The sequence below is a fragment of the Natrix helvetica genome, assembly GCF_964273705.1.
Source record: "Natrix helvetica genome assembly, chromosome: 14".
Classification (NCBI taxonomy): Eukaryota; Metazoa; Chordata; class Lepidosauria; order Squamata; family Natricidae; genus Natrix; species Natrix helvetica.
In genome coordinates this window covers 727583-746327 of record NC_138564.1, presented here as the reverse complement: position 1 = coordinate 746327, position 18745 = coordinate 727583, and the positions used below count along the sequence as shown (strand labels likewise).

General features: G+C 49.4%; 1 protein-coding gene across 2 annotated transcripts; it reads right to left on the bottom strand.

The window, feature by feature from the left end:
• Positions 1-1090: 1090 nt before the first annotated feature.
• LOC309398898 (T-box-containing protein TBX6L-like) lies at positions 1091-18405 on the bottom strand. 2 transcript variants are annotated; one of them, XM_081966186.1, is made up of 10 exons: positions 18314-18405; positions 17834-17972; positions 15721-15823; positions 14268-14432; positions 9304-9450; positions 8764-8837; positions 8419-8492; positions 7682-7850; positions 7333-7470; positions 1091-2862 (listed from the first exon to the last, which is right to left on the bottom strand). In XM_081966186.1, the coding sequence occupies exons 1-10, from the start codon at positions 18327-18329 to the stop codon at positions 2463-2465; spliced, it is 1425 nt and encodes a 474-aa protein (XP_081822312.1). In that variant the 5' UTR covers positions 18330-18405; the 3' UTR covers positions 1091-2462. The 2 variants fall into 2 exon arrangements, with proteins under 2 accessions (XP_081822312.1, XP_081822313.1); XM_081966187.1 differs by lacking the exon at positions 7333-7470.
• Positions 18406-18745: the final 340 nt, after the last annotated feature.

Below are 18745 nucleotides of genomic sequence, written 5' to 3'. Positions count from 1 at the left end.
TTCTTTCCTACCTAGAGAAGTTGGATGTGCTCCTGATTGTGAATGTTACAAAAGATGAACTGTCCTTGCTGTTTGCTTAGGACTATTCAGAAACATTCAGAGAGCCTCCCGTGGAAACCAGCTACGCTCTGCCTAATTTTGAGGATTTTTTCTGCCTGTGCTTTTTCATGTAAGGCATTGAAAACCTTGAAGTGGAATCCTTGTCAGGTGACTCAGAAATTAGTTTGCTCTTTGAGCAGGAGGGTGCAAACTGGGCCCATTGGGCTGCGGAAGGTCTTCCGTTTCTTCATTGCAACAATTGATGCCTCAGGCTAGCAAGGAAGTCCTAAGAGCTCTCCCTCGCCAAGAAAGTCTGGATCAAGGAAGGTCTTGCAGGTTGTCTTCCTCAGGAGTGAAAAGCATTTGTTCTGATATTTCATATGTGTTTTCATTTTACTTTGCTGGTGGGAGGGGGGAATAAGAGATGAAATATTGTAGAATGAGAATATTTGAACACTGGTTTGGCTGCCCCGCCAGGGATAATTTTTCCTGGTGTCTCTCTCCATCTGAATGTGACGGCTGGTTGCCATTCTGTGGCGGGAAAGGGTAGCCTGAAGTTCACACACCTTTTAAGTCAGTGAAGCATCATTTGAATTCTGGGCCGTTTGGGGGGGAGGCTCCCCGGGAGGAGCTGGGGGATGCCTAGCTGAAATAGGCAGTATGATGATATGTGGGAAAGGCCTCGGGGTGAGTGTGTGTGAGATGCGGACTAGGGACAGGATAACCCACTGAATAACCCAGCTGCACAGTGGGTGGAGCAAGAGGTTCAGGAGGGCTCTCCTCGCTAATTTATAAGTCTGTAAAGGAGACAGTGGAATATTTGTACTTTCAGACTTGCAAGATTCTATTAACGTAGCTTTACAAGGTTTTTAGTCCCAAACCCAAAGATGACACAGTGAAATCCTATTGACTCCAATCCTTTATTAGTCCACTTCTAATGGCAGAATCCTGCCAAACTAAAGCTATGACTTTCTACCTTAATGGGGTGGATGGACTAGAAGACCTCCAAGGCCCCTTCCAACTGTTTATCCTAAGAGATTCTTGGGGTGGATACCCTGAACCACTTCCTTACTCCCTGGCAAAGCTCTGCTTCCCCAGGTGCATATTCCACCACAGGTAGAATAAGCTTATTTGGTCCTGTTTCCTGTCTGGTCTACCAATATCTAGCTTGCAATCTTCCTTCCATCTCTCTAATCAGCCCAAGAAATCAGGGAGATTCCCTCCGGAGCCTCTTGCCTCTGTTCCCTGGGCTGCCCCTCCTCCCTGGGCCTCCTCAAGGTCTTTCTCGCACACCACTGCAGGCTGACAGTCCACGTCTTTGGGCCGAAGGAGGTGGACTGGGGGCCTTGCTCACCAGGGACCGACTCCTGAGATTTGTGGGCTTTGAGTCCCGAGAGTTTGTCAAGGGTTTTTATTTTATGCTACAAATTAACAGTATTAAGTATATTTTTAGAACACATGAAATGTGTTAAAATTAGTGCCTTTTTGTTTTCTTAATATAATTCACTACCGGTCCCACATCGAGCAAAGGAGTTCTGTGCCCTGTTTGTATTACTTTCAATAAAAACATGCATCCTGTTTGCAGAACTCTTGTCCCGTTTCTTTCCTCGGCAACTTTGTCATCCAGCCCTGAGTAAAAGGTTAAAAAAGCGAGGTGTTTTTTTTTTAGTGCCTTGAACAGCAGACCTCTCCCTACTGGCCGCTTCTCCCTGATGGGCAGGGGGCTCTAAGGCAGAGGTCCCCACCCACTGCCTCCCTCCCTCCTCCCCTCTCCAGCCTTGGTGCAATCCAGGCAATTTAACTTATATATGGGTTGAATCAGTTTTTGTCCTGAGCTCATCCCAAGGTACCACAGAAATGCAGGCAGAGCATTTGAAACAGTATTTTATGACCTCCCATCGCCAGAGAATAGTTGGACAGAACAAATAGAGGAACACACAAAGGTGTGCCAGACCAAAACAGGAGAACAGCCCATTACAGATTGACAAAACGGCTACCCCCTTCCAGAACGTAGCATTCTGAGAGGCCTTGAAATGTTGCTTCCTGTAGGCCGTGAGTGGCCGGCATGAAGGAAAGCCACACTTTGTGGGGACTCGGATCTTGTGTTCCAAACAAGTGGCCAGGAAAAAGACTCGGATTTTTTCAGCTGCCAAGAGCAGAGAAGAGAACGAACCCAATATGCCACTCAATTCTCAACAGAACTGTTGCCCTTTGCTTATAGCCTTGAAGTGAGTGGCAAGTCACCCCAAAACATGGGGCCTCGTGTAAGGGGAGGGGTTGTGCTCCAGCGTTCAACTGTCCAGTGATTACCCAATAATCCTCCGGTGAGACGTGTTAGGCTTTGTGGGCCTTGTCACCTTTGCAGAAGGTATCTTTGGGGTGCCTCCTGCCCATATTCAGCACCCCTGGGGAAAGGGGCCTTCTCACCAACATGCATGAGGGAACAGAGGGCATTGGCTCCAGTCTGGCCTGCCCCCAGCAGCAGATCCTGAGCTCCCTGCAGGGAAGGCGGCATAGCTTCCAGCCCTGTATTCACTGGCTGGGGGAAGCACCCACTGGCTGAAGCTTTGGTCTGGAGCATAAGGCGCACAGGTTAGCCCCTGGGATTTGGGTTTGCCAGCTGGCTCTTGGGCATGTCCAGTCACCCCAGTGTTGTCCTGCCAGAGTGGAAGGAGCGGAGTGGCAGCCAAACTTCCATGAGGCTTGGGCTCTTGCTCGGGAGCCATGGGAAAGTCCAGCTGATGGGGCCTGGCCCAGAATTCATTGAAGGTGCTCAAGTCCTTGAAAGGGGCTGGCAGAGATACTGCACCAGCTGCAGGAAACCTGAGGGATGGAGAGAGAGAGTTTTGCATTTGTTTGAAGAAGCAGCCAATTGGTTGTCATGGCAGGGGAGGGGAGAAATGACTGATAGCTGTTGCAGCTCAGTCTTTTACCAAAATTAAAATCATCCCTTCAGTTGCTCCACTGAAGTTTCTTGGTTTCCTTCAGTTCCACAACGGACATTTAACCTTTTGATGTTATGCTTTAATATTAGCTGTCTATCCACATAAAGATGGCTTGGCAAGAAACTTAATTATTAAAATCCTGGAGACATAATAGTTATGTCAACAACAAACCTGAAATTCCGAAATTCTGGGTCAAAACTTTGGACAGGAGGGGAAAGTGGATTAATGAAGTAGATTCTTTGCTCTCAAGGCAACTGATCAGAAGAACTCTCTTCCTGGGACAATTCTTGTTTTTCCAAATACATTTTGTAAAAATACATTTGACAGAAAAAATTGAAATATTCTGAACACAAAATTTCATACTGGGAATAGTATTGAGTGTTTCACGTCTAGATAAAATCCACAATTGGAACATACCAACCTATTTGGCCCCAAAGCAAAGCAAAAGCAGCGATGTCAGGTCCCCCTCAGGGACGCTGCCATTCTGCTGGGGGAGGGGGGGCTATCTCTGCATGCTTTTACTTTTTCTATAACGGGGGGGGGGATTCAGGGTGGGGGGGGGCTATTGGAGACAAAAAGGACTTCCTCCCAGGCAGTTCTAGGCTGCCACCAAGGTCCCTGCATCCTGGGGATGGTCAAGTTAACTGCTCAGAAGTCTCCAAAGCCCTTGGTGGCTCTGCATTGATTCCCCGTGGACTGGTGGAGGGGGATGGGATTTTGAATGGGGAAAATTAGTTAAGCGCTTTGTGCGGGAACTTCGGATTCCGCCTGATTTATCTGAAAACACTTTCAGTAAAAGTTCTTCTTTCAAGAGTCATGTTTTCCTGAGGGGCTTGCTGAGGCAGCTCCTTACAAGCAGGATGGGCCATTCCATGTTGTTTAGGTCCAATGTTCCACAATTGTCAGCCTTACAAGATAGACCAAATAGGAAACATAATCAGGTGAACTAAAGGCTACTTTATTATGGAGCTACATTAGCAGAATCTTGCAAATCTCTTAAGTACATCTCTCCCCCCCCCCCCTATTTTTTACAGCTTAAGAAACTAGGGAAGGTCCCTTCTGAGCCTGCCAGCTTGCCCACTGTCCAGCTGTGGGCTCAGCTGCTTTTTGTCTGGCAGTTCTCTTCCTTGGCTGCATCTTGTACCCTGTCTCCCAAAGGAACTCCCACTTATCATTCCTACAATTGGCTTGCACTTTTTTAAAAACAGCCATCCATGGAGACCTGGAGAATGTGTTAGCCAATTAAAAACCAGGCACAGCTCCATCTTTATTGCCATTGGCTTAAGTTCATGGAAGGAAGGTTGAATGTAAGAGAATCAGTTGAGGTACGTTCAAAGATTTAGAACAATCATTTCGGATTTAAGAAAAAGCTGCCCGCCAAAATATATTTTCCATTTCTTATGCAGTTCTAAACTTGTCCAAATAAGCAATGAACAATTTTAATTGTGCCGGATAATCACGTTTAGAGCCAGTGAGAAAGGAAAGGCATATTCAGATGACGGGATTCTAGGCTGCAAGGATCTTTTTAAGGAATCCCCACTAGCTTGAATTAACCTCGGATATTTACTACCAGTAGCAACTAGTACTGTTGGGAAAAATAGCAAGTATCTTGTTACTATAACTGTAGTAACTTTTTTGCATTAGAAACTAAAAGTTTGAAAGCATTTCCTATCTGCCTCAAGCAGATGATAGACAAGTATGACTCAAACTTGCAAATCAGGTGTTGAAAAATCTCCTCTATCCAAGAAAGCCACGTGATTAGTGAAGCTGAAAATGTGTTACACAGGAACGCCAGTGGCAACAAACAAGGAAAGCCCTTTCTTGGGTTTGAATGACCAATATTGGCATCCCCGAAGTCAAGAAGGATCAGGAGTGAAGGGGAGGTCAAAGAAATCTCCCAAAGTGAAAAGAGAAGTGGCTGTTTAAAAGGACTCCTGTTTATCCTTGGTTCAAAAGCACAAATCCAGCAAAGAAGGGGGCCTGGGCATTCTAGGAATGGCTCAGCTTCCAACCTCTTTCTCTCTGAAAGCTCTCTAATCTGATGGGCTCCCTGAGATCATCCAAATGACCAGGTTAGAAAGCCAAGCTGAACATAATGAGTGCACTTTAACTGAAGCCAGGTCTTTCCTTAACAAAGAGGAGCAAGCAAGCCCAAAGGGCACCAAGGATCCCACAAAGAAGGAAGAAATGTGGAGGTTGCAGCTGGGCATCGCAGGGGGGGCAACAGTACCAGGGTGGGGGGAGTCTTTCAGCTGCAGTTGCCTGCCAGGCGAGTTGAGCCAGCAGCAATGTGGCTGCTAAGAACAGAAAAGCCATTTTTAGCCTGTGTGATGAGATAGGAAGGCTCCCAAATCCTGGGAGTTTGCCGTAGTTCTTTGCCCCTGAATCCAGGAGAACGGGGGAGGGGCTGGAGAGCAAGTCTTGCAAGGTTAACTGAGAGATTTGGGGGCGGGATCTGAGAGGGAGGGAGGGAGATTAGGTGCACTCTTCAGGTAACAAAAAGGCTGCTGTGTACTTACATTAGCAAGGACTGCTGCATGTGTAATAAGGGGAAACCCAAGTCTCCTCTGCTTCCATTCAACCAAAACCAGCATCAACCAAAGATCCATGACGGATCCTTGAGCTCCAAATCTAAAAACCACCCGGTGACCACTAAGAAGATTGTTACCTGGCAGTTATAAAGAGCATGAAGCAAAAATAATGTAACAGATTGTCTAGTTTGATGGAGAGATCTGGTGATGTATGTGGGGAAGGGAAGATCTGGGTGTAATTATGAATGAAAGGGCTAAACGGCATGTCAGAAAGCATGAATCTGGTGACTTCTTGTTGATGCACATGAAAGATATAAATATGCTTGACGTGGCCAGCTACCTGATAAGACACAACTCTGACTGGAATCAGACTCTTCTTTCAATCAAACCAAAATCAAGCAAAAACAAAGAAATACAAGAAAGCCAGGCACGTGGCCCAGCACCCCCACACAACCCTTAGTGCCACTTTTGTCCTGTCCCAACGCCTGGGCAAAGAAAAACGGGGAGCTTTGAATTGTGGTGCTGGAAGGAAGTATTGGGAAGACCTCGGCCCAGAAGAAAAGCCGTTCACACAGCGCCAGGTGAAGTGAAAGGTGAAGGCAGAAATGATGACACTCAAGTTTAAATATGGGGAGGATTTGGTAACTAAAGCTCAAATATATTGGATATATAATGAGAAGGCAAGAGACATTGGAAAATGCCGCGTGGGAAAAAAAATCAACATTTTTCATTTTTGCATTTGGCAAAATGTCAATCACAATCACTGTCAACACAAGTTTTCAAGACATCAAGGAAGCTATGGCTGCAAAAGACCATCCTCCTATAGCCCTTCCCTGACCAGAAGCACCGTGGGAGACAGGGCATATTCTCCAAAGGGTCCTTTCTGCTCAAGCATTGGCCCAGGAGTGTGTGGGCTACCCCCCCCCCACTCAAGCCATGCTATACAGGAGATCCCTTGAGGGGGGAGGTTTCCCTGGGGAGGGGGGAGGCCAGTGAGCAGCTAATTGCCCCATCAGCCTCCTTTTAGAGACCTTCTAACAGCAGTGACAGAATCACTACATGACTGGATCCCCTGAAGAGAAAGAGAAGCTTTGGTTGATCACTGAATGACTTCTAGCAGTTCAGCATTTTTTCTGATATAGAAACATGAATTGGAAAACAGGAACATGAAAAAAATAGAACAAAAATGGGAACAAAAGTCAAAAGCAGTGAAGAAGTCATTTTTGGTTTGAAAAGAGGAAGAACTTCATTCATCTCTGATCTGCAGAAGAAATCCTTGGCCTCAGAATTTGTAACTTGGTCTGCTTTCTCACAAGACTGATGTAGTTCTAGATTGTGGCCTACAAAGTTCTCAAAATCACAAGGTAAAGTCCAACTGGGCCCCTCTTCTGATCCCCTCCCTCCAGGTCCCTCCTAGCCGACCCCAACCTTAACCCAGCTCCTCCGGCACTCATTGGGTAGAGAATGGAGCTCAGGGTTAGGATCATGTCATGGCTAGGTGGGGCTCCTTGTTAGAGGATGTGATGACATCAGTTGAGTGTCCTGGTTTTAAATGAGCTCATTTGGGCTTACTTGTTAATCTCAGCTATCTATTAAAGTGAACTAATATTAATGTACCATTGACAGGGGTGGGATTCAGGTTTTTTTTACTACTGGTTCTGTATGCGTGGCTTGGCGGGAATGGCATGGCAGGGAGGGGGTGTCATGTGACTGAGTGGGCATGGCCAACACAATGTGAGTGACAGAACCAGCAGAAAAGGCGGCTCCTGCGGCCTGTGCCTTTATGGTCCCCACTCCCCACTCCCGCATCAGAGTACCTTAAAGAGTCTGGCTGCCTTCCAAGCAACTGCGCTGCGACGCCGTCCCTCCAGTGCAGCAGGCCGTTCTCCTGGCTGTGTCTGGCAATAGGGTGTGGCTGCACACGCACAGGCAGGCAATGGGGTGTGCGTGGGCGGCTGGCACAAAGAGCAGGGCAGCGATAGCAGTCACGAGACTACAGCGCAAGCAGAAGAGTCGCATTTCCTCCACGCTTGGGGGCTGAGAGGGGTTCGCTCCTCAGGTGCTGCCAGAGCCCCCAGCCAGTAGCCCCCCCCCAGAGCTGCGACCCCCGAAGCCCAGTGCCCTGCCCTCCCCCATGGAGGCTATTTCAGGTAAGGCACCTCTTACCTGTGTGCTTGCAAGGAAAGGGAGGCAGGGGACGGCTGTTCCTGCTGCTCCTCTGATGCCCCCTGGGCAGGGATCTCTGGGGGGTTGCTGGGACCGGAAAGCCAAGCGCCCCCGCGGGTGGTGAGGCTTTCCTTGGCTTTCCCCTGTGCGTGGCTCCCCTCGGCGGCACCTGCCAAAGCACAGGAAGAGCAAGGACCAAGTCCCGGTGCCCAGGAAGGGTGTGGGGGGGGGGGGTTGGGGACTGTGAGATGCCCCCCACCCTCTTTGGGCCTTCCCTAAAAGCCCCTGCTGTAAGATGCCCCCCACCCACCCCAGCCAAAAGTCAGGGGAGAGTAAGTCCTTCACTTCCTGGGGTCTCATCCCCTTCTAGTTCCCTGCTGCAATTGCCCTCCCCCCCCCCTTCCCCCAAAATCTGGCTACCAGGCAAAGGTGAGCCAAAGTGGCCTTCTGGCTGCTCAAAGGCCACTTCTGGCTGCCCAGTTTCTCCCTGGCATGGAAATGCCAGCCCTGACCTGACTCCTATCACAGGTAAGCCCAATTCTGGCCATTTTGTAAGGGGCTAAGCAACGAGCGTCTTAAAGGAGAGGCTACTTAAATGCTGTATTTGAACAGCCACTTCTAACTAATGAGAAATAATTAATGGCCAAATTTGTAGCAAGTGTGTTTTCCAAACTGGAGAGAGGTTCAGCATTCACGTTTTAAGTTCCTGGATTGTCTCCCGTGTGCCCCCAAATTACCTTCCCCTGCAGGAAGCGGAGGTGCTGCCATCTTGGCTACTTTGGCTGCATTTCTTCCCTGACCTGTCCTTTCCCTGGGGAAGCGAGGAAGAGGAGCGGTTGGCAGACTCTCTGGAGCACCTCAAGGATGGGGGGGCTGGTCTAGACACACTTAGGCCAGAACACCCCCCCCCCCATCTCCCTGCAAGCCCTTCAAAAGGCCACTCGCGGGAGGGAGGGAGGGAGGGAGGGAGAGAGACCCACTCATGCTGCCCCCATGAAGCAAGGCCCTGCCCCACCTCCAGCTTCTGGGCAAAGCACCACTGCACTCAACTGGCTGGTGCTCAGAGGGACAAGTCGGCTTACCGATGACGGGCCTTCTTCCCATGTTCTCTGAAGCCTTTAGCAAACGGATTGTTGTAGATTTTCAGTTTTGTGATCTTCGGAGAAAGAGAGGCAGTCAGCACCTGCACTAAATACTTTATTGGCATCTATTATCCTGTCTGGTGTTTTGCCAACAAATGCTACAAAACCAGGTGCCTGCAAGGCTTCCTTTCTTTGCCTGGTACCCCATAGGGTGGGTTAAAGGGCTTGGCTTAGACAGCCATGGGGTGGAAGACGGTGCCAGAGAGCTGCTGCTGGGTCCCCTGCTGCCTTCCTGATCTCTTCATGGCTGCCAGCTATGAAATGCCCATCAGCAGGAGCAGGAGGAGAGAAGAAGAGGGAGCTGATCACATTTCACGCCCCCAAGGCTGGACTTGGTTTCAGATGCAGGCCCACCAGTGGACTAGCAGCAGCCCCAGGCAAGTGGCTCCTGTGGGGACCAAGCCTAGAGATCCTCCCTCCCTCCCAAGGCCCGACCTGGCCTTCATAGACAGCCTTCGGTAGAGATAGAGATCACTGCACCTGTCCATTCTGATAGGCGGTCACGGAGATGAAGACGGTCTCTGGGAAGCTGAAGGAATGGAAGAGGCTGCAACGGGTGCTGAAGAGGCTGCCTGCCTGCATGACATGAAAACGCGGCTTATAGCGCTGCATGGAGTGAAGGATGACCTGGGAGAGGAGAGACAACTCAGAAAGGGTCTCCTGACTTGAGTTGTGGACTTTGTGGGATGCCAAACTTTGTCCTCACCAGTGGCCACCAGGAACCGATTGCTATTTGCTAGAATCACAATCATGGATCCCTTTTAAAAAAGGCCTTTGCCACCCTGGGAAGACAACCCCCCCCACCTGTGTTCAACCCAAGGAAGTTGATTCAGGAAGAGCTTTGCCCAAGACCTGGACCTTTCGGGGAGACGGGGGCACTTTCTCTGGGACCCGAGAGCCCATCAGCTGCATGAGGTGCTGAGCTGCAAGGATTCCCAGGTGAGGCTGGGGGCAAAAGAGTTTGTGCACTGGGCGAAGAAAGCAGCAAAGGGATTCCAGGGAAAAGGCACCAAGACCATCCGAGATCCTCCACCAAGTTCTTCTCCGCATTTCTCCCTCAGGACAGAGCAGAACAGGGTTGTTCCACCCCTTCAAGGACGGGGCCAGCTTGACCTTCCATCTGGTTGAGAGGAAGAGGAAGAAGGAACAGGGTGGGCAGTGGGGGAAGGAGCCAGTAGGAAATGACTTCTCCCATGGGAGTGGGGGAGAAAGAATCCTTAAGCATGCCACCCGGGGGGCAGTGATACTGGAAGCGTCAGGAATCCCTGGCCAATGCAGTTCAGGAGAAAGAGGCAAGAAAGAGAGGAATCGCCGGAGAAGCTTTGAACTCAAAAGGCATAATGTCCAAGAGATGAAAAGCTCACATCCAAAATAGCAACCAATGTGTCCAGACAATTGGAGACAGTGCTACCCAGAGATGGTATTCAGCTGGTTCACACTGGTTGGGCGAACTGGTAGCAGAAATTTGACCTGGTTTGCTAAGCCGATAACGACTTCTGGCTGGCCCCACTCGGTCACCCGGTCGCTGCTCGCCTTGCCCATCCCAGCCTTATGTTGCTTTTGCCACGTGGCACAGCTAATTGCCTCACCAATTGTCTCCACGCCTCGCCTGTTCTGATCAGTTCACGAAAGGTAAGCATGCTACCCACTGGCCCTTCGCCTTGGGTCGGGGGCTGGGGCCAGGGATGCGCCATTCCCTGAGGCCCCGGAGCCTCCGCCCACTCGCCGTTCACCTTGGCCAGGTCGGGGAACACGCCATTCCCCGGCTGCAGCCTTTCTGGGGCCTCCTCCTACACGCTGCCCACTCTCCCTTCGCCAGGCGTCGCCCTATTTCTTCTCTTTCAAAAGCCCCGTCCAGCCCTTACTCAATCTCCCCACAGGCTTCCCTTAATCGCCACTGGGCTCCCCACCAGCCCGCATCTCGCCTCCCTTGTCGCAAGATACCTGCAGCCACCGCCTCTTTTTTCCGATGCAAGACGCCTCCCAGCCACTTTGCCAGCTGGAACTGCAGGCTTCTCACACGGAAAATGACCGGCCTCCGCTTCTCAAACATGCTGAAAAAGAGCTTCAGTCCCACCACCGTAGCTGGCCTGTTCTTTGTGCCGGCTGAACATGTGCACAGATGGGATTCAACCAGTTCTCACCAGTTCGCCCGTACCGTTAATTGATTGCTTATGCAGTTTGAAGAACCGGTTAAAAGTAAAAGAGAGGGTTTTTCCCCCTGTCTCTCCCTTCAGTTAATAGCTCCACTTAACCAGTTACAGCTGGAATGCAGCTGATACATGTTGAATCAAATCAATAAACAACAGAAACTAACAGGATTAGGGCAGGGAAACCCATCAATCACCCATCTAGGGATGGGATTAATCTCTTCCCTTCAGGAAGAAGGACAAGATTACAAACATTTTCATTATAAAGAGTATTAAGTAACACTTCTGTGATCAGCTGATACTCCCTGGAGTTTCCCAAGACCTTTTATAGCTGCTGCAGTGTTGGGCTACTTCTTGTTTGTTCCTGGGGGGGGGGGGGGAGACACAGGCGGGTACAATGATGCATCTTGATCATAAAGGCCATGAATTTAATGCATGTGTGGTCCAGTATTGCTTCTGCTGTGAAGGACCCAATTTAGAACATAGAAAACACAGAATAGTAGAGTTGAAAGGGTTAATGGCTTTTGGCAACACACCCATGCTTTCAATTAGCTTGAGCAGCTGCTCTTAGTTTCCCTCTCAGCTGCTGCTTTTGTTTTGGGGTTGACTCTTTTTTTTTAAGGGGAATGGGCTGTTTTAAGTTTTCTGCATTTAAGTTTTATGACACCAAGCTGGCAGGAATAGCCAACACTCCAGAAGACAGGCTTAAGATACAGAAGGATCTTGACAAACTTGAACATTGGGCACTATCTAATAAAATGAAATTCAATGGTGAAAAGAGTAAGGTTCTACATTTAGGCAACAAAATGGAATGCACAGGTACAGTATAGATGATAACTTGCTCAGTAGTAGTAACTGTGAAAGGGATCTTGGAGTCCTAGTGGACAACCATTTAAATATGAGCCAGCAGTTGTGCAGCAGCTGCCAAAAAAGCCAACACAGTTCTAGGCTGCATCAACAGAGGGATAGAATCAAGATCACGTGAAGGGTTAATACCACTTTATAATGCCTTGGTAAGGCCACACTTGGAATCCTGCATTCAGTTTTGGTCACCACGATGTAGAAAAGATGTGGAGACTCTAGAAAGAGTGCAGAGAAGAGCAACAAAGAAGGACTAGGGGAGAGATGATAGCAGTGTTCAAATATCTCAGGGGTTGCCACAAAGAAGAGGGAGTCAAACTATTTTCCAAGGCACCTGAGGGTAGAACAAGAAGCAATGGGTGGAAACTAACCAAGGAGAGAAGCAACTTAGAACTGAGGAGAAACTTCCTAACAGTTAGAACAATTAATCAGTGGAACAGCTTGCCTCCCGAAGTTGTGAATGCCCCAACACTGGAAGTCTTTAAGAAGATGTTGGATAGCCATTTGTCTGAAACGGTATAGGGTTTCCTGCCTAGGCAGGAGGTTGGACTAGAAGACCTCCAAGGTCCCGTCCAACTCTGCTATTGTACTGTATTGTATTGTATTGCATTGTTTTAGTGGTGCCTGGCCCTGTCCTTTTGGGGTGTTCTTCCCTCACTCTTTTTGAAAGCTTCTAGTGATGGAGCAGCCACAACCTCTGAAGGCAAGCTATTCCATTGGTTGATTGATCTCACCCTTAGGAAATTTCTCCTTAATCCTAGGTTGCTTCTCTCTTTGGTTAGCTGTGGCTTGGTGGGTGTCATGTGACTGGGTGGGTGTGGCCAACTCAACATCAAACACATTGAGTTGGCCACGCCCTCAGTCACATCCCCCCCCCGGCCAAGCCATGCCCGCCAAGCCATGCTCACAGAACGAAGCAAAGACCAGCTGGTTGGTGCACATGCGTGCGTCAGAAACCAGAAGATCATCTTCCCGGCATGCACATGTATGCTGAGTGGCTGCTCTTGTAGTTCCCAGCATGTACTTGTCTGTGCGCACGCACTCCTGTTTTGGCACTCAGTGCCAAAAGGTTCACCAACACTGCCCTATAAGGAAGGCAACCCAAGAAAAGCATTGCCCACTAGACCACCGTGACCCTTAGAATCCAAAGACCCAAGGCAGAAGAAACAGCCCGGGGGCTGCCCTAGAAAAAGAATGGGCTTTCAAGCAGATGCCCTGGCATAGGACGCAGGCAGCTGGGTCCCCGAAGGGCAGAGGAGCGGCCACTGCATCCAGCCAGAAGACGAAGAGAAGAGGCCGTAGTGGGCAATTCACTCCCATGAACTGAAGGAAATGGTGCCAATGGAAGCACTGGTTTCTGAAGGTGCTGTTGGCCAGGACCCCACCTCAGGGATGCCACAAAAGCTTTCAGGAACACTCAATCACTCCCTCTGAAGTTAATTACTGTTAACACAGTAGCTCCACGGATGCTATAGATCAAGAAACGATCCTCAAAACCCACAAGACAAATGAAATGTTGGGCGGCATCAACAGAAGTAGAGTATTCTCCATTCACTTTTCCCGCATGGTCCCCTCTACTGTGTCCATCATACTCTATGAAGGGCCGGCGTCTTTTTTGCATGCCGCCTGCAAGAGACAGAATAATGAGTAAGGCTGAAAGGAGGAAGAGGCCACCCGAGCATCAGGAGAAAATCCCTAAGAAGAATGGCAGCTCTTCAGCAACAGACAAGGTGATGGGTTTGTCTTTACAGGATGCGAGTTGAACCACCTGTCCCAAAGGCTTTAACATGGGAACTCGTTAATAATCAAGACATTATTATTTTATCGGCAGATATAGGCCGCTCAACGGTGGTGATGAACATCAGAGACCATGAAATGAAGGCATTTGCTCTGCTCAACAGAACAAATGTTTAAGAGCAGTGGTGGCCGTAACAATCTTTTAGATAAATAAATGCAGAGAAAGAAAAGCTAAAACTGTTATAGGAGAAGGACCCAAAGACTACTCTATAGTTCTTGCAAGAGAGACTTCAATCTGGCATTTGCATGACGACTGTTGCAAGAGTGGCCTTAATGGTGCATCATAATTGAGCATCTTCCAAAGAGGCTCCAATGATTAGGAGGAGCGAGGGCTGTCTGACATTAGGGATGCAACTCTGAGAAGCAAAGGCAGCCTAGGGAAGGGACATGCAAAGCATGCGAAAACAGAAAATCGGTCAGGGTAGAGAGGACTTGGGATTGTCAGGGAAGATACGCCCATGTTGCCCATGCTGGCCTTGTTCTTTTCAGCAAAGTCCTCTCGAACCCATTGCCTAGAGCTTCACATTTTTGTGCCCTCCCAGGCCAGCCCTGTTATGCATTGACAGACATGTGCGATTTGCAGGCCACTTAGATGGTTTGCAGTTAAAAAGTAAGCAAATGGCAAAAGACGCCTACGTGTCCCTGCTGGTCCAAGGTGTTGTTTGTCAGCTTGAGCTTCTGGAAGGAAATGGGCTCCTTCATCCAGTGGCTGCCCAGGGCAGGAGAGTCTGGGTGGACATACGTCCGGCATGGGGGCTGTGGCTCGGCTTTCCCTGCAATCTCCCACTTGTCCTTGTTCCACTGGGGAGAGGGAGGAGGAACAAAACGTCATCACGTGGCCTGCCTCCTCGTGGCCAGCTCCTCCACCAGGAGCAACCTCCTTCTTCAAACCAGGTACTCCCCATCATCCCCAGCTCAGCTGGCCCTGCCTTGAGATACGATTCCGGTAAATAAGAGGGAAGGGTCCCAAGGCAGAGATGCAACCTGTCAGCAGAGAAGAGCCATCAGCTACTAAAGCATTACAAAGGGGGGCTCTGGGCGCGAGAGAGACCAGGACTGTACCCAGCTCTCCTGGGAACCAAGGCAAAATACATCCCCCCCCCCCCGCTGCACAAGAAGTCACAGCCCTGATGGTACAGCAAAGAGGTCAGAAGACCTTTTCAGAAGCTGCAAGCTTTTGATGAATCTCCTCTGGTGAGATAGATGGCTACATAAAGTTGATAAATATATTTAAAAAATAAAGTAACCACCCCTTTAAGGAAGTTGTACACCTGCATAATGAGTCCATGCTTTTTTTGTTTTTGTTTTGCTGATTGCAGGAACTCTCTAGATTTTCCAAAGTATAATCTGACACGCTGCAGAATTAAACTCCAGAGAGACTGTATTGTGGAGTCCCAGTCCTTTCTGGACATGTCCAGAAGGCTGAGCTGAAGTGCCGGCATTGGTCACCAATATAGGTGCTATCTTCTGTCTGACCAATCTGCTGGGTGGGCTTTTGGAGTGGAGGGTCCTCAGTAGGCAGATGGCAGGTGGATTTTGTACCCTGTTCCCACCCTTCTAACGTCCGGGAAGCAATCAGTCCTGCAAAACATTCCTAATTTCACTCGGCTAGAGGACAAGATGAAGTGAAAGCTGGACAAGATGGAGGAGAAAAATGGGCTGAGGGATTGAGGCAGAGCCTGTTCCGGAAGGACTTTGCTCCACAAGAGCAGGGAATGCTTTGTGATTCATAGCTGAGGGTTTTTGGGCAGGGAGGGGGGAAGAAACACATCAGGTCTGGTGCCCCCCTCCCTGAGGAGGCTGAGCTGGCTTTCCATGGCTTGGTTCCCCTCCCACAGCGAAGAAGAGGGAGATGGTAAATATGCCCCCCTTTCACATTCTTTTAATGGCTTCCGTTTTATTCTGTACTCCTTCTTGCCACCTGCCTCGAGAGAGGAGGCGTCATTTCCGTAAACAAGCTTCCCACCCACCCACCCCCACCCCCTGGCCTCCATCCCAGCCATTCTCCAGTTCCAGCTGCCAGCCAAGGGTGGAGGCAAAGCCCAGAGCTCCTTCATGCTCAGCATCTCACCTGCTGGGACTTGTTTACCTTGTACCTGAAGTTGTCCATTGTCACGAAATCTACCAGCATGAGATATTTGGCGTATGGGATCAAGCCAGTGACTTTGATCTTGAATTGTGGAAACATCCGTCTGCAGAAAAGGAAGGGATCCTTAGGAGATCTAAAATGGTCCCTCTGGGAGGATTTCAATAGCTCTCCTGCTCTCCTGCCTCGGATGGAACTCCAACATCCTTCATTGTCCTTTCTGTGCCATTTCCCCCCATCCCAGAAAAGGCCACGATGGCTCTGGGCCGACTAGACCAGCGACAATCCCGGCAGCAGCGTTGCTCACTTGCAGAGTTTCCTATTTGCGGGGGGGGGGAGGGAGGGGGGACTTGGTATTTATTTCTAAATAAGGTTCTGGGCTTCAAAAGATATGCTGAAAATTAGAGAGGAAAGTCCCTTTTGGAATTGCCGCCAGGACCCTCCCAAGGCCCAAAGGCTTCCAGAGTCTCGGGGGGCCCAAAGAAGCCCCAATGAGCTTTGAGGCCATGCTGGATGGGGTGACACCAGGTTGGGTTCCTGAGAGTTCCTGTCTGGCTCCTCAGAAAAGACGGTGGGGAAAAGAGAGCAAGTCCAGTGAGTCTCTTCTTTGGATCGTCCACTCGTGGCCCGAGGGAGAAACCTTCTCAGGGTTCTTTTTCTTTTGCTTTGGGGACCTTAATCTTGTATGACTGATATTAAATAAGTTTCGCTCGTAGAATCTTTTTTATGGGGTTGAAATTTCCTCTGATTTTTACACAGTTTTGGGGAGATTGGTCAGCCAAGATATCTATTGCTACTAAAGGTAGAGGTGGAGTTTCTATCTTCTATAAAAAGCCCCTAAATCTAAAAAATATTCCAGTTACACATGAACCCGTTCTTCCTGAGACCATCGTCTGCAAGCTGTCCATTTATTGACTACAACTAAAAGAACCCTTTTCCAACACTGACCACAGCATGATTGACTTTTGCCTCAATATACACCCTTACAAAAATCATCATAATGATGGGATTCCCAATTATAACTCTAAAAAAGCCAATTATCATCTCATAGACGCTGACCTCTCATCTCTTGATTGGCTCATTCTAAGTGAATAGACTGTGCCAATCATTCGGCTGTAATGTTGCCGAAGACCATTCTAACATTTTTCTGCTCAAAAGAGTCATTAAGGTATATGTACCACTAATAACCCCCAAAACCAGGAAAAAACAAATTACCCATAACAATAAGGAAGCTGCAATCCCCCCTCCCCAAATCTCTTTGGTGAAAAAACGAAACTGACTACGTAGCTAACTTTAAAAGCTGCTACAAAAACTTTTGCCACCAGATAAAGACTGAATGCACCAATTACCACATCAAACAAGAGGAAAACCTTCTGCACACCAAATCCAACCGTGCCTTCTATAATTTTGTAAACAACCAACTTAAAGACTCGAGATCCATCCCTAACAGTAGAGACTGTAATGATGGAGCCATTAAAGCCAACACCTCTCTAACACATTCTTTGGTTCAGTCTTTGTATACAGCCATGGCTCATGGCCAACATTTCCCAGTTGCACCACAAATAATTACAATGATCTAACACAAATCGGTTTTACAGAAGATAACACTGAAAAGGCCCTGTGCAGCCTAAAGCCATCTCTTATCTATTGGAACTTCTTAAAAAAGCTTTCCACGGCCATAGCAGAATCTCTAAGCAGAATCTCTGAGGAATCTTTCAGGACCAGCTCCTTGCCCAACCTATGGTCTCTAGCCACAGTCATCCCTATCTTCAAAAAGGGAGAGAGACCCCAGCCTACTTGAAAATTACACACCAATCTCTTTATGTTGCACCACCTGCAAAGTCATGGAATCAATCACAAACCAATCCATTACCCTCCGCTTAGAAATAAACAATCCACTCCGTAACAAACAATTTTGTTTCAGAAAAAAATTATCCTGTAATCTGCAACTCCTACGCTGCAAAAACATATGGACTACACAACTCAGTCAAGGCAATAGATGCAATTTACATAGACTTCTGTAAAGGCTTTGATTGAATGGTACACGACAAACTACTTCTAAAGGCTGGCTGTCAGTCGCTCCAAATAACACACGATTTTAAAAGGCTTTGCTCACCGCCCAGTTTTGGTGATAATCATCTCTGTCCCTGTGTGGTGAAATTTGGCCCAAAGATCTGGCTCTTCAAGAGTGACGGTCACGGAGCTGCGAGGAGGGATGGAGGAGGCCTCCAATGGGGCAAGTTGAGCCTGGAAGTCTTCAAAGGAACAACAGAACCAGAGCAATCCCTAGTGATGGTGGTCCAGCTCAAAAGCAGCAGCCCCCAACCCCCCCCCTGCCACTTTCCCTCCCGTGTAGATGCTGTCTGTGGTACAGTCTCTGAACTTTGGCAGCTTGAAGGTGTGTGGGCTTCAATTCCCAGCATCCCCAGCCAGCATGGGATTTGAAATCCACAACATTTTCAAATTTCCAAGGCTGAGAAATGTTGCTGTGGAATAACCTCCATCCCCAATTGGGCAATGTGGTTGGGGCAGGAATAATGTTGCCCCCCCCCCCCACGGCTTACAACAGTCCTAGCGGAGAAAGAGGCGACCCTACCCGATCCCACCTGCATCTTGGCAAGCCCGGCTGAAACCCGGGGATCCGGGCGGGGACGGTCCGGACCCCGGAAAGCCCCGACCAGACGCGGACGCGGCTCCCCCTCCTCGCGCAGCTCGGACGCCCAAACCTTCGGCTTTATGAAGGCGGGGCGGGGACGGGGCGGACCCCCGCGAGACCCCCCGGCTTGGCCCCAAGGGGCGCGGGGGGGGCGCGCGCAAGCGGAGTAGGCCGATCCAGACGCCTCGCAGAGTCCCGGGGGCGGGAGGAGCCCGTCGAAGCCCAAGAGGGCCGGTCCGAGAGCCAGGAGGAGCCGCCCGTCTCGGGGCCGAGGCTCCGGCAGGCGCGGCGTCGGGGCTTCTTGCCCAGCCGCACCTCGCCCGAAGCCCCCGACGGAGAAGGAGGAGTCGTTTGCCAGCCCCGCCGAGGCCC

Excerpts from the sequence above, each read along its gene's own strand:
- LOC309398898 (XM_081966186.1), bottom strand. Across the intron at positions 14,433-15,720 it reads TGGACAACTTCAGGTACAAG|TGGAACAAGGACAAGTGGGA; the intron begins GTAAACAAGTCC and ends CCCTCTCCCCAG. Across the intron at positions 9,451-14,267 it reads CCTTGGACCAGCAGGGACAC|GTCATCCTTCACTCCATGCA; the intron begins GTAGGCGTCTTT and ends CTCCTCTCCCAG.